General features: G+C 38.4%; 2 protein-coding genes and 1 long non-coding RNA gene across 3 annotated transcripts in view; 1 reads left to right on the forward strand and 2 right to left on the reverse strand.

Moving 5' to 3' along the window:
* Window positions 1-857, reverse strand: part of LOC124255454 (focadhesin-like) — a 531,258-nt gene extending 530,401 nt beyond the window's left edge. The window contains exon 1 of the mRNA XM_046689369.1: window positions 795-857. The gene's annotated coding sequence lies outside the window, so the exon portion shown is untranslated. The remainder of the gene's footprint in view (window positions 1-794) is intronic.
* Window positions 858-1,098: 241 nt separating this feature from the next.
* LOC124255473 (G2/mitotic-specific cyclin-B-like) lies at window positions 1,099-7,630 on the forward strand. Its single transcript, XM_046689395.1, has 8 exons — window positions 1,099-1,250; window positions 2,606-2,857; window positions 3,109-3,345; window positions 3,522-3,680; window positions 4,034-4,270; window positions 4,707-4,847; window positions 6,347-6,451; window positions 6,769-7,630. The coding sequence occupies exons 1-8, from the start codon at window positions 1,227-1,229 to the stop codon at window positions 6,988-6,990; spliced, it is 1,377 nt and encodes a 458-aa protein (XP_046545351.1). The 5' UTR covers window positions 1,099-1,226; the 3' UTR covers window positions 6,991-7,630.
* Window positions 7,631-11,318: 3,688 nt separating this feature from the next.
* On the reverse strand, window positions 11,319-12,777 carry LOC124255483. Its single transcript, XR_006892693.1, has 2 exons — window positions 12,298-12,777; window positions 11,319-11,771 (listed from the first exon to the last, which is right to left on the reverse strand). It is a non-coding gene; the product is annotated as an uncharacterized LOC124255483 (long non-coding RNA).
* Between the last annotated feature and the right edge of the window lie 4,168 nt (window positions 12,778-16,945).

Here is a 16,945-nt window from a genome sequence, read left to right on the forward strand (position 1 = left end):
TGATACTGATTAGTCAGAAACAGCCTTGAGCCAGAAATTGTGAAATTAAAAATCAATTCCCACCATTTTTACCAAAACATGCTAAAACTTTTTCTACATCTGTACATATCTCTATGATATTTTCCCCGTTGACATAAACAATAAATTAATTTTCAAATTAAGACCTTTTATTTCCGTCGCATCTTTGACATAATCATGATAATATTTTGTATTCAGTTTGTGTGATAAACAATTAAACAATTAACCACTAGGTCCCTTCACCATGTTCACCACCCATCCATTCTGAAGAAGCTATAAGAAAATAAGAGCACTTACTTCACTAAAATGTTCTCCAAACGGATTGTCCCAAACATTACTTATATTGTTGAGTTAATTGTTACATAATTGTTGAGACAAAGAATATATTCCCCATTTTTACATGTAGATTTCAATAGATCTATAATATACGCCGTAATTAACTGATAAGTTGAGTTTCGTGTATCAAGTTGGTCAGGGCCAATCACTTCTAGTCAGTTTATTTATTCTCTTTATTCACAGGAACATAGACAATTTATTGTAAAAATGGTCAACAAACAGGATTCGATCACGTCTATGGACGATCAGCTGATGACAAGCGCGCGTGATCCGTACACGTAACTTCGAGACCATGCTTGAACCTGCCCTACGCAATCTGCATATATGCTAATAAAAAGGGAATGGTAACAAGATCGGTGGGGGAAAGTGGGTCAAAAGCGATGCCCGTTAGCTTTGAATTGGTCAGCCACCCACATAAGTAAGTAGGTAAGAGTATGTACCTGTTGTGACATGCGTGGATTTACACGCGGGTTTGTTTTGATATCGAAAGCGGAAGTCACTCTGCGCCGACTGTGGAATCCTGGTTAGTGTTGGATTTTTAGAATAAAACATTTCAAAAATATATTTGTCTAACTATTTTGAAATAGTATCGATACCATATTGTTGATCATATAATATATTTGAGATCTGAATGCTAACGAAAAGATGATATGTTTTCCTTAGTTACCATCAACAACTTTGACCAATCAGCAACTTGTTTGGGGCACCTTCTAACCAATCAGAGCCGAGCCGCTGCTATTTGAAACAAATTCACCCATCGATGGCTACATGTCAAGCAGGAGAGGGAATGTGGCAAGCGAACTATTGAGAAGAAACGATATTTCATGCCTGAATCCAGTCACTGTGCGACATATTCTTGAGAAACATACAACATGGCTTTAACAAGACCAGTATCGGTAATTTTACTGTGGTTGAATATATTTTGTGCATTTAATGGCATATATCATTGGACATTCCGCCGAGGCAGTGCGTGTATCAACCGGCTCAGTGATTTGTTTACACTCGCGCTTGTGAGGTTTGAGGCTATTTATTTTCATAAATCGGTCTTTTCCTTTCCCAGTGTGAATGTAAACGTGTAATGGTATGCAGCGATAGTAGTAATTTTAGTTCTGACGATTTCATTTTGGAAATGTAGACCCTATGACAAGTTTGGTATGGCGACCTAAAGAGCGGAAAACACGTATGGGCTTGTTCATGCAATTTGTGGGAGTTTATATTTGAGGTGTCTACAGTGGACTTTTGCCTAGTTTGGACAGAGAATGCGACAAAACGTAATAAATCGCACCCATTAAATGTGAACTTTACAATTTGCACTTGACATGCTTTGTGTATTTCCAACAATATGAACCTTTGTTCTTCAAACATGATGCAAATGCTTCAAGTCCTAAGACAATGCGGGAAATTATTAACATGTCTACAAAACAACTTAAAATGTACTTCCATCGTTTTTTTATATATAAAGTGCATCTTGGCATAACAAAATTGTGTAAAATGGTTAAATCAATAGTGTTTGATAGAACAGTAACCTGTGTGCATATTATTAGCCTCATTTTTGCAGATATAGTTAGCATAGAGGGGAGGATGAACCCATGTTGCCATGTTGAAGCTTCGATTCAACTAGAAAGTTGATAAACTGTGCAAAGTTTAAATTTACAGAACTTCAACAATGAACTTCAACAATTCTAACCCTACCTCACAAATAACCTAAAGGGCTTTAGTTTTTTATCCAAAAGTTGATCCAGTGTCTCGGGATAAATGAGGGTAAAAACTTTCACACTGCAAGACAACCCTAACAATCAAAGAAATACAGATCTGTGAAGTGGGGGCCACAGCTGGAGAACCTGTCCAATTAGTGGTAATGAGATGCTGGTAGAACTACATTGTTGCCAGTGTGGAATTTTGTCAGTAACATGCCACCCATTTACATGTGTTCATGTTTCCATGTATACCTCAATTTTAACAGTCCAACTGTACCACATCATAAAACAATACATTCAACATTCATATTGACCTGTAATGAACCAAAACCCTGTTATCAGATCAGTCTTTTTCCATTGTCTTGTCTATTTACCTTGTCAATAACATTAATTAGTATATTAATTTGCTTCTCTTCTTTCCTCCTTACCCCTCCCCCCTTCAATATTTTTATACAATATGAAGCCTTTTCAGTAGTTTAATGTTGGTAAAAACATAAGATTACCATCTTTTGATAGCATTCAAAATGGCTAAACATGATTTATTGGTATTTCAGGCCAACATTGAAGGCAGCTTGAAGCTGGCACCATCGAGGGAGAACACAGATGCCATCATTGCCAGTAAGACAATGACAAGGGCGGCACATCGAGCAGCGCTAGGTGACATTGGAAACAAAGTTTCCAAGATGACCATCGATGCCAGTAAGAAGCCAGTCAAGAAGGAAATCATTCAAGCAGCCAAAGGAAGGACGTTGCAGAAAAATAAAGCAACATCATCATTGAAATCAGCAGACATTGAAATTTACAGGGTAAATTAATGCTTTAAACTTTTTCTAGTACTTTTCTATTTTCATAAAATTCTTTTCCTAATTTGAAGGAAATATCTGTAGGTATTGTCAATTCAGGGTTAATTGTTTACCTTATAAAGTTATACACATTGCCTTTTCCCAAAGTTTTCTACCAGTCATGTAGTTTACTCATAGGAACATGTAACCCATATCATATTTCTGAAAATGTATTCTTAAATTTCAATTTAGCTTATGCCTTGATTATTCTTTAGGACAAGGAACCTGCTGTGATCGTGGAAGTCCTTCCAACATTTAAGACTGAGCCCACACTGCCAGAATGCGAGCCTGTGTTATCTGCTCCTGCCCCTATGGACATTAGTGACGATAAGCCAGATGCCTTCAGTCGAGCACTACTTACAGTGGAAGACATTGATGCCAATGATAGGGATAACCCACAACTAGTCAGTGAATATGTCAACGATATCTACTCCTACATGAGAATATTGGAGGTAAGTCTACACTTTCATTTTTTTACCTATATTTAACTGAAGCTTGTCACATTAGCAGTGAAATGACTTGTTGGAGATGTAATGGTTAAAGGTAACCAACTTATTTGATGTTTTTAGTAATTTGAAGTTGCAGTATTTACTTTCGACGTTTTAGTAACATTTTCCTTCCGTTACAGGCTAAACATTTTGTAAAACGAAACTATTTGGAAGGAAGAGAAGTTACTGGCAAGATGCGAGCTATACTGATTGACTGGTTGTGCCAAGTTCACCATCGCTTCCACTTACTGCAGGAAACCTTGTACCTCACTGTATCCATCATAGACAGGTACCTTCAGGTGAGCCAGAAAATTGTCCTTTTGTTTTTATATTTCACAAACTCCTGTTGCACCTCCAGCAAGCATGTCTCATAACTCATGAGTTGCCATATTAAACTAGCAGTCATATCGCATGATAATCTCAGTTGTCATGCTTGCTGTTTTGACCAGTCTATTCTGCTGAACTTATATTTCATTGATAGACTTGAATACAACATGATTTTGAGTTGACTTTATCTTCCACCCACCCTTTCCTCAAAATCTTGTGACTTGGCATGTGACAATTTCTCTGTATATGTTTTAGGGGGTTGTCCCACTAATTATACATGTCATTCTCCTTCCCAATCCTAAATGTCTTGATATTTTTTCATCAGGTGAAGCAAGTGAGCAAGAACAAACTTCAGCTGGTCGGAGTCACGGCAATGTTAGTAGCTTCCAAGTACGAGGAGATGTATGCACCAGAGGTGGCTGACTTTGTTTACATCACAGACAATGCTTATTCCAAAGCAGATATCAGGGACATGGAGCGAGATATCCTCCGCTCACTAGAATTCAGTTTTGGAAAGCCCCTCTGTCTCCACTTCCTCAGACGAAACTCCAAAGCAGGCCAGGTAATACTTGCAGCTTCAGTACCAAGTCAGAATCTTTATATAAAATCTTGATAGTTAGTTATTGATCTCAAGTATTCAAAGAATTTTCTTTATAATGCAAGTGATTGTGTACTTTCCAATGTGAATGTCATTGCTCTTTATGTCCTTTCAAAACTTTCAGAACAGAATGTTACTTTTTATTATACTTTGACTGCTTTAACTTTATTTTGTGTCGGTAACATTCCCAGCAGAAGAGCAATTTGTGGCTTTAAGTTCATGTTAAAACCTGAAAGTTAATGAAGTAATTTGCTCATGCCTGGAAATGTTAATGGAATTTGTTGCAAGGTCATGAAAAATATTTTTTGTGACGCTGGTATATCCTGGAAAAGCATGTGAACCCTGTAGTTAATGTCCTAGACATTAACAATGTCATGTTTACATCTGTTTCCTTGCCTAGGTTGATGCCATGAAGCACACACTGGCCAAATACTTGATGGAGCTGACAATCGTAGAATATGACATGGTGCAATATCTTCCATCCCAAATAGCTGCAGCTGCCTTGTGCCTTTCTATGAAAGTTCTTGACAGTTCTCAGTGGGTAAGTGTTCACTGCTCCCATACATGTCTAGCCCAATACAAGAACTGTTGGGTCATTTCATTATATGGCGGCTTTTCTAAACCCATGAAGATAAGGGTTATAATTCGTCTACAGCAACCCATGTTTGTCGTAAGCAGCGATTAATAAGGCTGTAACGATTCCTCGCGTATTCAGTGAATCTAACCATAGCCCTTCATGAATTCAATTCGTTATTCGTGGTCACCAGAAACGAATATTTACTCTTTTTTTTTTAAGGAGCACGTTTAACTTGAACCCTCATGTCCTTTCCAAAGTGAGATATGCAAGAATGGAACATGTACTAGCATTGCAGTAGTGCAAGTCGTGTTAGTTTGCCAAGACTGCACATGGTACTGTCAACTAACGATAACATACCAAATTTGAGTGTCATGAGATCACTGGTTATTGCTGGGACAAATCAAAACTGTCAACATGGGCGTTCCATATTGTACATCAATCTCTTACAGGGCTCCAGATAAGGGTCAGTTTCGGCGTATGTACGGATATAAAATAAGTGCGATACGGTAGGAAACAATTTAGAAAACGTAGCAGATACGCACCACAGCAGTGGTGTACGGTCTTAGAATCATTTACAGACGTATTTATCTGAAAATGTATTGTTTTATTGATTATTGCAATGTTGTGGTGCATATATGAAACGAAATACAAGATTACTGATACTCCTTTAAATCCCATTCAGTCCTCTCAATGTACTCTTAGGGTTTTCCAGTACTCCTGTATTTAAAAAAAATTATCTGATGTTGAATTATGTCTTAGCCCTGTCTTAATATTGTATTTGTGAATAATTATTCATATTCGTTACCCAATATTCATTAGGGGTGGGTATTGCAGGGAATTTTCGTATTGCGACGCGAAAGCATGTATTGCGATATGTATTGCAATATATTGCAAGAATTATTTTTAACAAAAACAAATACTTATAATCGAGTTAATGCTTGATTTGTCAAGCAAAAACACAACAAAATCACAATGCTTGATTAGGCTTTCAGAAAACTTTTAATCATGGCTAAATGTAAATAATGTTTGGCACAAATGAAACCAGGAAAGGAACAATTTAAAAAACGGAAATATCCGAAGATTTCCGAGTGTCAAATACCGGTTTTCGATCAGCATATCGCAATACGTATCGTTTCCATGTCTGAACCGGTTATATTGCGCAGCCCTAATATTCATGATACGTATCATATTCGCCACATAGTGTATTCGTTGCAGCCCTATCGACTAATGGGATCAGGTGGTCAGTGACTTGGCTGACATGTCATCGTATCCCAATTATGTAGATCACTGGATTGATCACTGGATTGTCCAGACGGTTATATACAGACCATTGACATATAGCTACAATTTTGCCGAGTTCAGCATTTAATAAATGTAAAAATCTCTTCTCAGAAATTTTGGGATCTTGTGGAATATTTCAGTGATATTGACTGGAAATTGTAATTACTCATAATTTATTTCAGAATGACACCTTATCCCACTACAGCACGTATTCAGAGAAAGATCTCCTTCCAATCCAGCAGAAATTGGCTCACTTGGTTGTGAAAGCTGAAAACAGTAAATTGACAGTGAGTACATGCCATCTGTTCAGTTCCTGTCAGTTTAACACTAAACCAAGTGATTGTCCAGTTGGCATTGCTCTTGTGCAACCTATGCTTTTCATTTGAAGTAACAATGGTTATCGGGAGAGGGTAACTAAAATTGTCTGATCAGGTTCGCTCTTGGTTGCCTCGTTGTAGATATATACAGATATCAAACTGTTTCACTCTTGAATGATTTGCATTGTTTAGCAATTTAGAATACATTTGTGTAAATATTACTAGAACTTGAAGTGATATTTTTTAAATGAGACTGGTGTTGATGACAATTTGCTTTTCATTTGTAGGCTGTGAGGACGAAATACTCAAGTTCCAAGTTCATGAAAATTAGTACAGCAGCAGAACTCAAATCCCCAGCGCGCTTCTTGAATTGGCAGCAGCGGCTACGTCCAGTTAACACTGTCTCTGTACCTCAAGCGGGCTGTGATCATAGGGACAAGACTATTTTAATCATGTATCAATTGACCGGATTCTTAGGACATTGGAATGTGGATTATAAGGCACTGTGAAAAAGTTCTGTGAATTCCTGTGGATTATGGAAATGTTGCCATGTCTTTCAGCTGTGGATTTACACAAGACGGTGAACTATTGTCAGCTCTTTTGTTTCAGATGAATTCTCTTTTGCAAAGCTAATGCATGCTCTAATCATGATGCTTTTAAACTTGATTTGTCCATCTATATAAAGTGAAATGTTAGAGAAATTGGTTTTAACATGTCTTATTGTATCATGAGTTTCTAAGAACTGCAACATAATTTTCATGTTTTATTAGAAAAGGAACAATCACTGTAGAATTACTTTTAACAGTTTTTAGCATTTACAATGTTTTGTTCACAAGTTGAATTATTTGTGCAAAGGTTTCTTGGATCAGTCGCAACTGTAGTCAGATTCATGACTCCTCTGCTCAAATCATCCATATTTTGAACTACTTTAGGATTTTCTACTTCATCACTAAAACGTTTTATCCAAGGTAAAATCAGACACTACGAAGCCACATGTACTTGATTTTATCCACTGCCAATTACTAGAAATGTTCAATCATGACTTTAATTTTAATGTCTTTGGTTAAAGTCTGTGATTTTATCCATATTGACATGTGTATATTTTGTAAATAAACTTTATGGAATAAACTTATTTATTGTGTTACATTACTAAAGATTGTTGAAATGTTTACATATCAGACGGTGGATCTAAAACATTTGCAGTTACATACACCAACTGATTGTACCTGGTTCTTTGGAGGTCTTGTAGCCAACACTTTTTTCACCCACTGGGTTCTGCGGAGATATACACGCCAGTGGTGTGAATACTTAAATCATTCACTTTGCTTGTGTCCCCACGAGATCTGGACTGATAAAACTGGAATGCAGAGACAATGCTTCAGCATAAACCATGACATAGTATTAATGTCTATTTCAACTAGAATTTAAAAAAAAAAATATGCAAAAAGACCATCATACTCGTCGGGTTTCATGAATATTTTTGGGTTGAAAGTGAAGACCCATAAGTTTCACATGAAGAGTTGTTAGTATCCTATGTCCCAAGTTGAAGTTTGGATTTCTTAAATGCACAATATTTGCAAAAAAGATGTCCAGAAAACATTTCAATGTTTAGGAACGCAATGGTCTAGTTTGTTGGGTTTTTGGTTTTTTGCACATGCGAAATGTATGCATTTTTCCCCTTGTACATCTGAACCTGCCACATTATCTCGAAATGCACCAACATTTAACATTAAAGTGATGGGGAAAGGTGGGTTTCATTACCTTATCTGAAGAGGCATGGTCACTGGAATGCTGAAGGTTAGGACAACCTCGACTGAAGGGGTGGTGCACTTTGGACCGCCTTTTTTTTAAACCTATGTGAAACATTTCCTTCCCCAAAATTGTTACAGGGCCACTGAGTCTCTTAGTGCTCTATAAATTTATGAATATTATCACAGATATAAGTGGCAAGGCATCGACAGATGGGGGATTTCAGGACCAGCAGAGATGCTTTGAAAATCATGCTTTTCAAAAGAAGTGATTAATGGTATTGGGTGCCCCAGACTCGTTGATGTGTTTGCATATCATTGTATCCAATTGCAAAGGAATATGCTCACGATGTTGATCACTACCAGCCATTCAAAGATCTATGCCCCGTTCTGCAACATCTGAATTTGGCCCAACTGCACCTTTCTTTTGCGACCTCAGCAGAGGCAACAATGTCTTCTTGAATTGAGGTTCAATCTGTCAATGTCTCGCATGGATGGCTGTATGTCATTGCCAACAGTACAGTAACTGTTGTGACTTACAGGCCGACCAGAGGACAGGGATGATGATGTAGGTGGCTTGTTATAATCACAGCAGACCGCCTCCGTGAGAGCGGAAGGTCGCGGGTTCGATCCCGTCTGTGTCCTACCAATAGACGTTATAACATGGTACTTGTTGGTCCCTGTCTGGAGCTCGGCATTAATGGGTACAAGGACTGGTCGGCTTAACTGCGGCTTGGTATCTCGGTGGCCTGGCACTATAAAACCAACTTAAGTTTGGGCTAGTACAAGCAGCCACACATACACATCATATGAGCGAAATATTCTAAGTGCGACATTACACCCCATTTCACCCCACCTATTATCACAGCATCGTTCTGCATGTGTTTCGTCAGTGTCTGCTGTCGTGATGATTTTCTTTGTAATCTTCCTGATTACGTTTGTTTAACAGATCTCTCGTCTCCACATGGTACAGATCTGGAGCTGCACTTTCACCAATCAAGGCCTATTTGCCATCAACTCTTTTCTGTTAATCATTTCTTGACTTTAAATTGTATGGTCTTAACGTTATCCAGATTTTAAGTTGCATATATTTTGCGGTTGAAAATAATGACTGTTTGGGGAGAACGTGTCATGAAAGACAGAGTGATAATGCTATACTATTCACACTTTGATAAGGATCAAATCATTGATTCAACAGATGATGTGGGGTCTACTTTGGTTTAAATATCTAAGCTTATTGTAAGCATGGATCTTTTTAGGTTTCAGTATGTCACTGCATCTTGTGGATACCATACCTGCTATTGACAGGTGTTGTGTACTTGTCAATGACTGGTTCCATGATTTGCAAAATGGTTGATTGGTGCCATGAAAACCAGTTGGGGGGTTGGGGGTTACTCATGTATCAAGTGCATAAGGTTAGATTAAAGTGGCTGTTTGCCTAAAGAGGGGTTACCATATCATTATTTATCTAGTTTGAAATGGATACAATTTCAAATACCAACATCATACCTTGTATATCCTGTGATTAGATGGAATGTGTGTTGCCTAACATCCAAATTCACTGTTGTTCTGCATGCACAATATGTTAATGACTATAGAAAGTCTGAAGCCATATCATGGTTTCTTTCATGTTTTATAACCTCAAGCTTTACGAAAACCATTTTGGTACCTTTGTTTGGTGTAAGTGAAATAGCACCACTTAATGTTCTTTTCACAAACAAATCATTGTTAGATATCTATCTTATTCATCTGGGAGACAACGGGTGGAACTTTCGATAAGTACACATAAATTTGAAAATGCATCAAAAACTAAATTTTGGGTGGAAGATGAAAAAAATGAAACTAATATCGCATAATTCCTTGTATTTCATAAACGTTTATATACTCACACGCAAAAGAAACGCAAATTTCTTACTCAAAGGAGGAATTAAACTCAGACCCCTAAAATGATAACAACGTTGGTAAATAATGATGGTTGATGGTGTGTTGCGTTTTGCAAAGCCAGTGTGGGAACAGAAGAAACACACACAGTATGTTTATCTCCTAAATGGACATCTGCACAAGTTAACTTCCTTAATACTTATGTGATATGAGGTGAATGTCATTGTGATGGGGAAATGACAAATAACAGAATAAATAAATAACTGACAAATAACAGAAATAAATTCTTTTTGTCCTTCAACTACTTTAACTAGAAGAGTCCACTTTTAGATCATAGGGGTGCCACTAGTTAACCATTGCGTAATCAACAGTCAACAGACCATGAAATGTTGTTTCAGACTGTAGGCGAATTGGGATGTAGGCGAAATGAGAACATGCCCTTAGAACATCAACTGTTCCAATCAAAACACACGCCGTCCGAAAAGATATCCAATCAAACCTTATAGAACAGATACCGTCCTAATGTGTTCATTTTATCAAATGTAAAGGAACACTATGCGTTCTGATAGTCTACTTTAGAAGTTGTTTATTCAGTTATTTATCAATTGTAAACCATATACAACCAGATTTTACCCAGTTATTTAGAACATTTTGAGGAATAATTTTCCTCTTGCAAAATACATGTTTTTATTCTCCTTCTGGGAAGAATAGGTTAAAGTAAAAATACAGAAATTGTTATCAATTTCTTTAAAACCTTTTTGTAAATGTCCGCTTGTATAATTTTCAACATTGTCTTAAAATATCTTAACAGGTTAATGATTATGTTAAAAGTATTTTATTCATTTCACTTACGAAATCATAGTCTTCTAATTACACATTGTGTTCTGAAATTAGAACACCTACCTTACAGACTTTGAACACGTGTTCTAAAACAGAACATGCCTGTTCTTAATATGGCCTATGTGTTCCAGTTCAGAACATGCACGGACGCGTCCACTGTTATGCTTGAACACTTGCGGTTTAGAGAACAGGCCCTCGTGTCTTTGCGAGGATTAAAGATTTTGAAAAAATAAAAAGAATTGAGACGACCCTTGACTCGAAATGCTTCACACTACAATACATTATGACATTTGATATTTTAAAGAAAAAACCAAAATGATAAATTCCATGAGAAAGTAAAAGTTTTTTGGTAAAAGAACAACGCTAAATAAGATCTACACTGTTTTTATTCGTCCTCATTTTGAATATGCGTGTGAATTATGGGATGGATGTACTCTTCTTGGAGTTTACGGAAAGGGGCGAGTGGTGACGAATGCGGCACGGCATCCCAGTGATACCGTTGCTTACTCTTCCGATATTATCGATGCTACTAAGCGGGTTCAGTCTCGTGAACTATCACTCAACATGCACTTTATGATGTTGGTCCTCCTTTGTGTTAGTCCTTTCCTTTTTCCTTTTATTTCATGCTGTTGATCACTGGATTGTCTGGTTCAGACTCGATTATTGACAGACCGCCGCCATATAGCTGAAATATTGTTGAATGCGGAGTTAAACAGGCAACCAACTACAAGGTAGATCACAGTTGACAGGATGTGACTGTGAAATGGTGTTCATGTGACCTGCCAGACCAAAACAGATACTTCAATGACGCAGGGTTGTTTCTGAAATAAAGTTGACAACATTCACTCACTTCGTTTGCTGTATAGTAGCAGGTACAAGTTTAGGGAGAAAAGCAGAGGAAAACTCAGGAAACGGTACTCTTGGGGTTCTGTCAATTGAATGCAAGTTAAATTACAAAACAGCATTTGCTTCTGAGTGGGTTGGCCACTAAAAAGCCCCAAAAGACATCCATGCTCAACCCTGGACCCAAACTTAGTACCCGTCTCTCACATCCATGTTAACGACGCGCATAGCAAGCCCTGAATTGGAACAGCTTACCTGGACCCTAGCTCCAAATACCGTCAATTTCAATACATAAATGTTACCGGAAGCATGGTCAGTTAGATCATGATGTCTGCATGATTCTCTAACTCCTCCCTTGGTCTTCTATGCTGTTCTTTTCTTTTGAACAATGATTCGGCATGGCAAAAAAAAAACCCATAGCAAACGACAATTTGGTTATCATCAATGGGTTGGTTTCTGGTCAAAGGGAGACAATCGTATTTCTTTGTTCAGGAGTTAACTTACCTTAACTGCGCACAATGTAATTTTTGAACACTTCACACACCCCTCACCAGCAAAGGGAGTTAACCACGTTCAACAATTCACAGGTTATGTCCCTTGTACTAAAGAGAGCGAAATGTGTTTCGCAAATGGTAAAACGGGTTTGCAGTTATTTCCCCTTGACCATCAACGGCACGGCATCATTGAGTGATACCATTGCTTACTCTTCCGATATTATCAATGTCACTAAGCTGGTTCAGTCACGTGAACTATCACTCAACATGCACTTTATGATGTTGGTCCTCCTTTGTGTTTGTCCTTTCCTTTTAGAAGAAATCGTCGCACACGAACAGATGGGTATTTTGTGGTCAAAGGGAAGTAATCCATGGTATATGCTTTGTACATGAGTTAACTCCCTTGTCTGCTCCACACAGTGCCTTATTTAGAACTCCACACAGTGCCATCAATCAAAGGGAGTTAACTGCGTGCAACAAATCAAGAGTTACGTCCCTTATCATAAAGGGAGATAAGTCTGTTTAGTAAACTAATTCAACAGGATTTACAGTTACTTCCCTTTGACCATCAACGGCACGGCATCCCATTGAGTGATACCAGTGCTTACTCTTCCGATATTATCGATGCTACTAAGCTGGTTCAGTCACGTGAACTATCACTCAACATGCACTTTATGATGTTGGTCCTCCTTTGTGTTTGTCCTTTCCTTTTAGAAAAAATCGTCGCACACGAACAGATGGGTATTTTGTGGTCAAAGGGAAGTAATCCATGGTATATGCTTTGTACATGAGTTAACTCCCTTGTCTGCTCCACACAGTGCCTTATTTAGAACTCCTCACAGTGCCATCAATCAAAGGGAGTTAACTGCGTGCAACAAATCAAGAGTTACGTCCCTTATCATAAAGGGAGATAAGTCAGTTTAGTAAACTAATTCAACCGGATTGACAGTTACTTCCCTTTGACCATCAACGGCACGGCATCCCATTGAGTGATACCAGTGCTTACTCTTCCGATATTATCGATGTCACTAAGCTGGTTCAGTCACGTGAACTATCACTCAACATGCACTTTATGATGTTGGTCCTCCTTTGTGTTTGTCCTTTCCTTTTAGAAAAAATCGTCGCACACGAACAGATGGGTATTTTGTGGTCAAAGGGAAGTAATCCATGGTATATGCTTTGTACATGAGTTAACTCCCTTGTCTGCTCCACACAGTGCCTTACCTAGAACTCCACACAGTGCCATCAATCAAAGGGAGTTAACTGCGTGCAACAAATCAAGAGTTACGTCCCTTATCATAAAGGGAGATAAGTCTGGTTAGTAAACTAATTCAACCGGATTTACAGTTACTTCCCTTTGACCATCAACGGCACGGCATCCCATTGAGTGATACCAGTGCTTACTCTTCCGATATTATCGATGCTACTAAGCTGGTTCAGTCACGTGAACTATCACTCAACATGCACTTTATGATGTTGGTCCTCCTTTGTGTTTGTCCTTTCCTTTTAGAAAAAATCGTCGCACACGAACAGATGGGTATTTTGTGGTCAAAGGGAAGTAATCCATGGTATTGCTTTGTACATGAGTTAACTCCCTTGTCTGCTCCACACAGTGCCTTACCTAGAACTCCACACAGTGCCATCAATCAAAGGGAGTTAACTGCGTGCAACAAATCAAGAGTTACGTCCCTTATCAGAAAGGGAGCTAAGTCTGGTTAGTAAACTTATTCAACAGGATTTACAGTTACTTCCCTTTGACCATCAACGGCACGGCCATTCGTGACCCACTCGTGTTATTCTGGGACAAGCCGAATACCGACTCGTGCCCCTCTCGTGTACAGTTACAGTTAGAAGCAGCTCCTGTAGTGATAGGACTTCCAAAATATACTTCTCGTGATCATTTGTATTTTGAAACTGGTTGGGAAACCCTTAGTGAACGTAGAAGAAAAAGAAAACTTTGCTTATTTTATAAGATTCTTCACAATATTGCACCATCATACCTTCAGGAATTACTACCTACATATGTTGGCCAAAAATCATCTTATAACCTTCGCAACTCTTTAAACTTCTCCCTTCCATTTACGAGATTGAAACTTTCCTTATCATCATTTATTCCATCTACTACACGAATGTGGAACAATGTTCCCATAGAAATAAGAAACAGATTCTTTAGCATGTTTTAAATTGAAAATTCAAAGTATAATATATATGAAGCCCCGCCTTTCTTTTGGTCTGGTACAAGGAAATTGAACATTATTCACACAAAACTACATTACAATACAAATCCGCTTAATTACGATTTATTCAGAATTAATTTAAGATCAGATGCATCTTGTACTTGTGGTTGTTCTTGTGAAAATTCATGGCATTATGTTTTATAATGTTCTTTGTATACAACGCAGCGTAAAAAATTGTTTGTAAATATAAATACTGTCGTTAAACTTCGGATACCCATTAGTCTAGATTTATTGTTATTTGGCCATGTTACACTATCACTATATGAAAATGAATTATTATGTGAACATGTACACAGATATATTAAGCTCACTGAAAGATTTTTGTAGTTTTATTCTTGTATATATTATACACATCCTCTTTAAAGACCTTGTAAATTCATTCCACAAGTCCCTGTTGTCAATGTTTTTTATAGTGTAAATATGACATATGTAACTTCTGGGAGAGGGCGTTCCTAAGTTGGATAACTTGTGCCCAATCCATTTCATTTTCGAATAAAATATGTTTAAAACAAAACATTATGACAAGGTCATGATGTATTGTACTGTGAAGCATTTCGAGTCGGGGGTCATCTAAAAAATATAAAAAATTTAATCTTTAATCTTCACAAAGACACGAGGGCCTGTGGTTCAGAGTGCGAGGTTGCAACCCAGCCGTGTGAGGATGGACATGGGCTGTTAGAATGTCAATCGTGAGTCTCAGCATTGAAGAAACGGAATTATCACTGCAGCGTGCTAAATAGTTTCCAAATGTTGCCAGCCAGTCGGGCTAGCCATGCCTGAAAGTTACTAGTCCACACAATAATTCACTATTCCGAAATGTTAATGCAGACACCGGTTTCATCATTAAGCTGCTAGAATGATGACCATTTTTATCGTGTCATAATCTTGCATGACTTAAAAGTGTGTTATAACTTATCAAGTCGGAGAGAGTGATATATTTACAAAATGACCCCATGAAAATTCACTAGCCAGTCGGGCTCAGTGACTGTGGAGATTTACTGGCCCGACTGGATATTTACTTGGCACGGGCGAGCGGGCCAGTGGCTATTTCGCTCACTTTGCCACTGGTCCGACCTTCTGATCTCTGTAGCCCATACCTGTCACATTACCCTGAACAACAACTAACGGGCCTCTCCGACGTGCATTTACCTACCCAAAATCATGACGGAACTAGGGGCGGTGGGGTAGCCCAGTGGTTAAAGCGTTGGCTCGTCACGCCGAAGACCCGGGTTCGATTCCCCACATGGGTACAATGCGTGAAGCCCATTTCTGGTGTCCCCCGCCGTGATATTGCTGGAATATTGCTAAAACGGCGTAAAATTAAACTCACTCACTCATGACGGAACCACCGCTTTCCGGAGTTCTCTCTCCAGAATGTCTGAAGACACGTTGATGTCCTTCTCTGCTGGACTATTTAATCTGGATTCGTCTGAAGAAATACCCCAGTCGTCCACCACAACCGAGGTTGACGGACATGATTTCAGCACCATCTTCAATGACAGATGTATTGATGACGTTACGCCAGAATAGGCCGTTTGGCGAGATGACGTTGCCGTATCCCCTAAGGACGAAAGTGGCTCCTGACTGTGTTTAGGTTGGATACGCCGAAGTCCTGGAATGGTCTGAGCAGTGATCACTGCTGGAAGCTTTGCCGGAGAAGGGTCAGCTTTTGAAAGCAGAAATTGGGATTCATTAAGAAACAGATCCACAAGGAGGGAGCACAGTTGGTGGTCAGGGGGATGCCTACTTCTTGCATCGATGCCTGAATGTTTTACACCCAAATTTTACATAGATATTATCAACGAGGAAGTCAAACATTTTACATTCTTTTCAGAGGAAACTTCAGATGACATTTGCCTTCAATTTTGACAAATTGTACCGAAACTGAAGATAAATATGCAATTATATCTATGCTCACCACGTCATTGACACAAATGCCAAATGGACCAAGGAATGACGTATTCCATTAAATTTGAAGAATCATCATTTGTCAGTTTACACTGTGTCATGAACATGACGGGGCCCTATGTTTCCCCCAACCCTGCTCATGCTGTTGATCACAGGATTGTCTGGTCCAGACTCGATTGTTTACAGAAACAATTAATCCTAAACTTGTAGAGGCCTTGTTCCAACTGTTAAAGTCTGGAGATGTGAATGCTGTGTTATGCTTGCTGGATGGAGACTATTTCGAACCACGTTTGGTATTTTACTGGTTTACAATAAGCATAGAATGTTTCTTGTTGTACAGAAGTTCTTGAGCCAATGAATAGGATATACCACGAAGTGCTGAATGATCGTACAATCTGTTCCCCCATTTTCTTGTCACTGTCCTTTCTAATATGGAGATATGGTTGGAATAATTGCGATTCATGCATGGATATCCATGTACGAAAAGTATAAACATTTAATTAGCTATATGGA

The sequence above is a fragment of the Haliotis rubra genome, unplaced genomic scaffold (genome assembly GCF_003918875.1).
Source record: "Haliotis rubra isolate DU_JTF1 unplaced genomic scaffold, ASM391887v1 Scf60, whole genome shotgun sequence".
NCBI lineage: Eukaryota > Metazoa > Mollusca > Gastropoda > Lepetellida > Haliotidae > Haliotis > Haliotis rubra.

Bases quoted from the DNA above. Each gene is read 5' to 3' on its own strand.
- LOC124255473 (XM_046689395.1), top strand. From the start codon at position 1,227: ATGGCTTTAACAAGACCAGTATCG. The intron at 4,271-4,706 runs GTAATACTTGCA...TTCCTTGCCTAG, and splicing joins GAAACTCCAAAGCAGGCCAG to GTTGATGCCATGAAGCACAC. The intron at 4,848-6,346 runs GTAAGTGTTCAC...AATTTATTTCAG, and splicing joins TTCTTGACAGTTCTCAGTGG to AATGACACCTTATCCCACTA.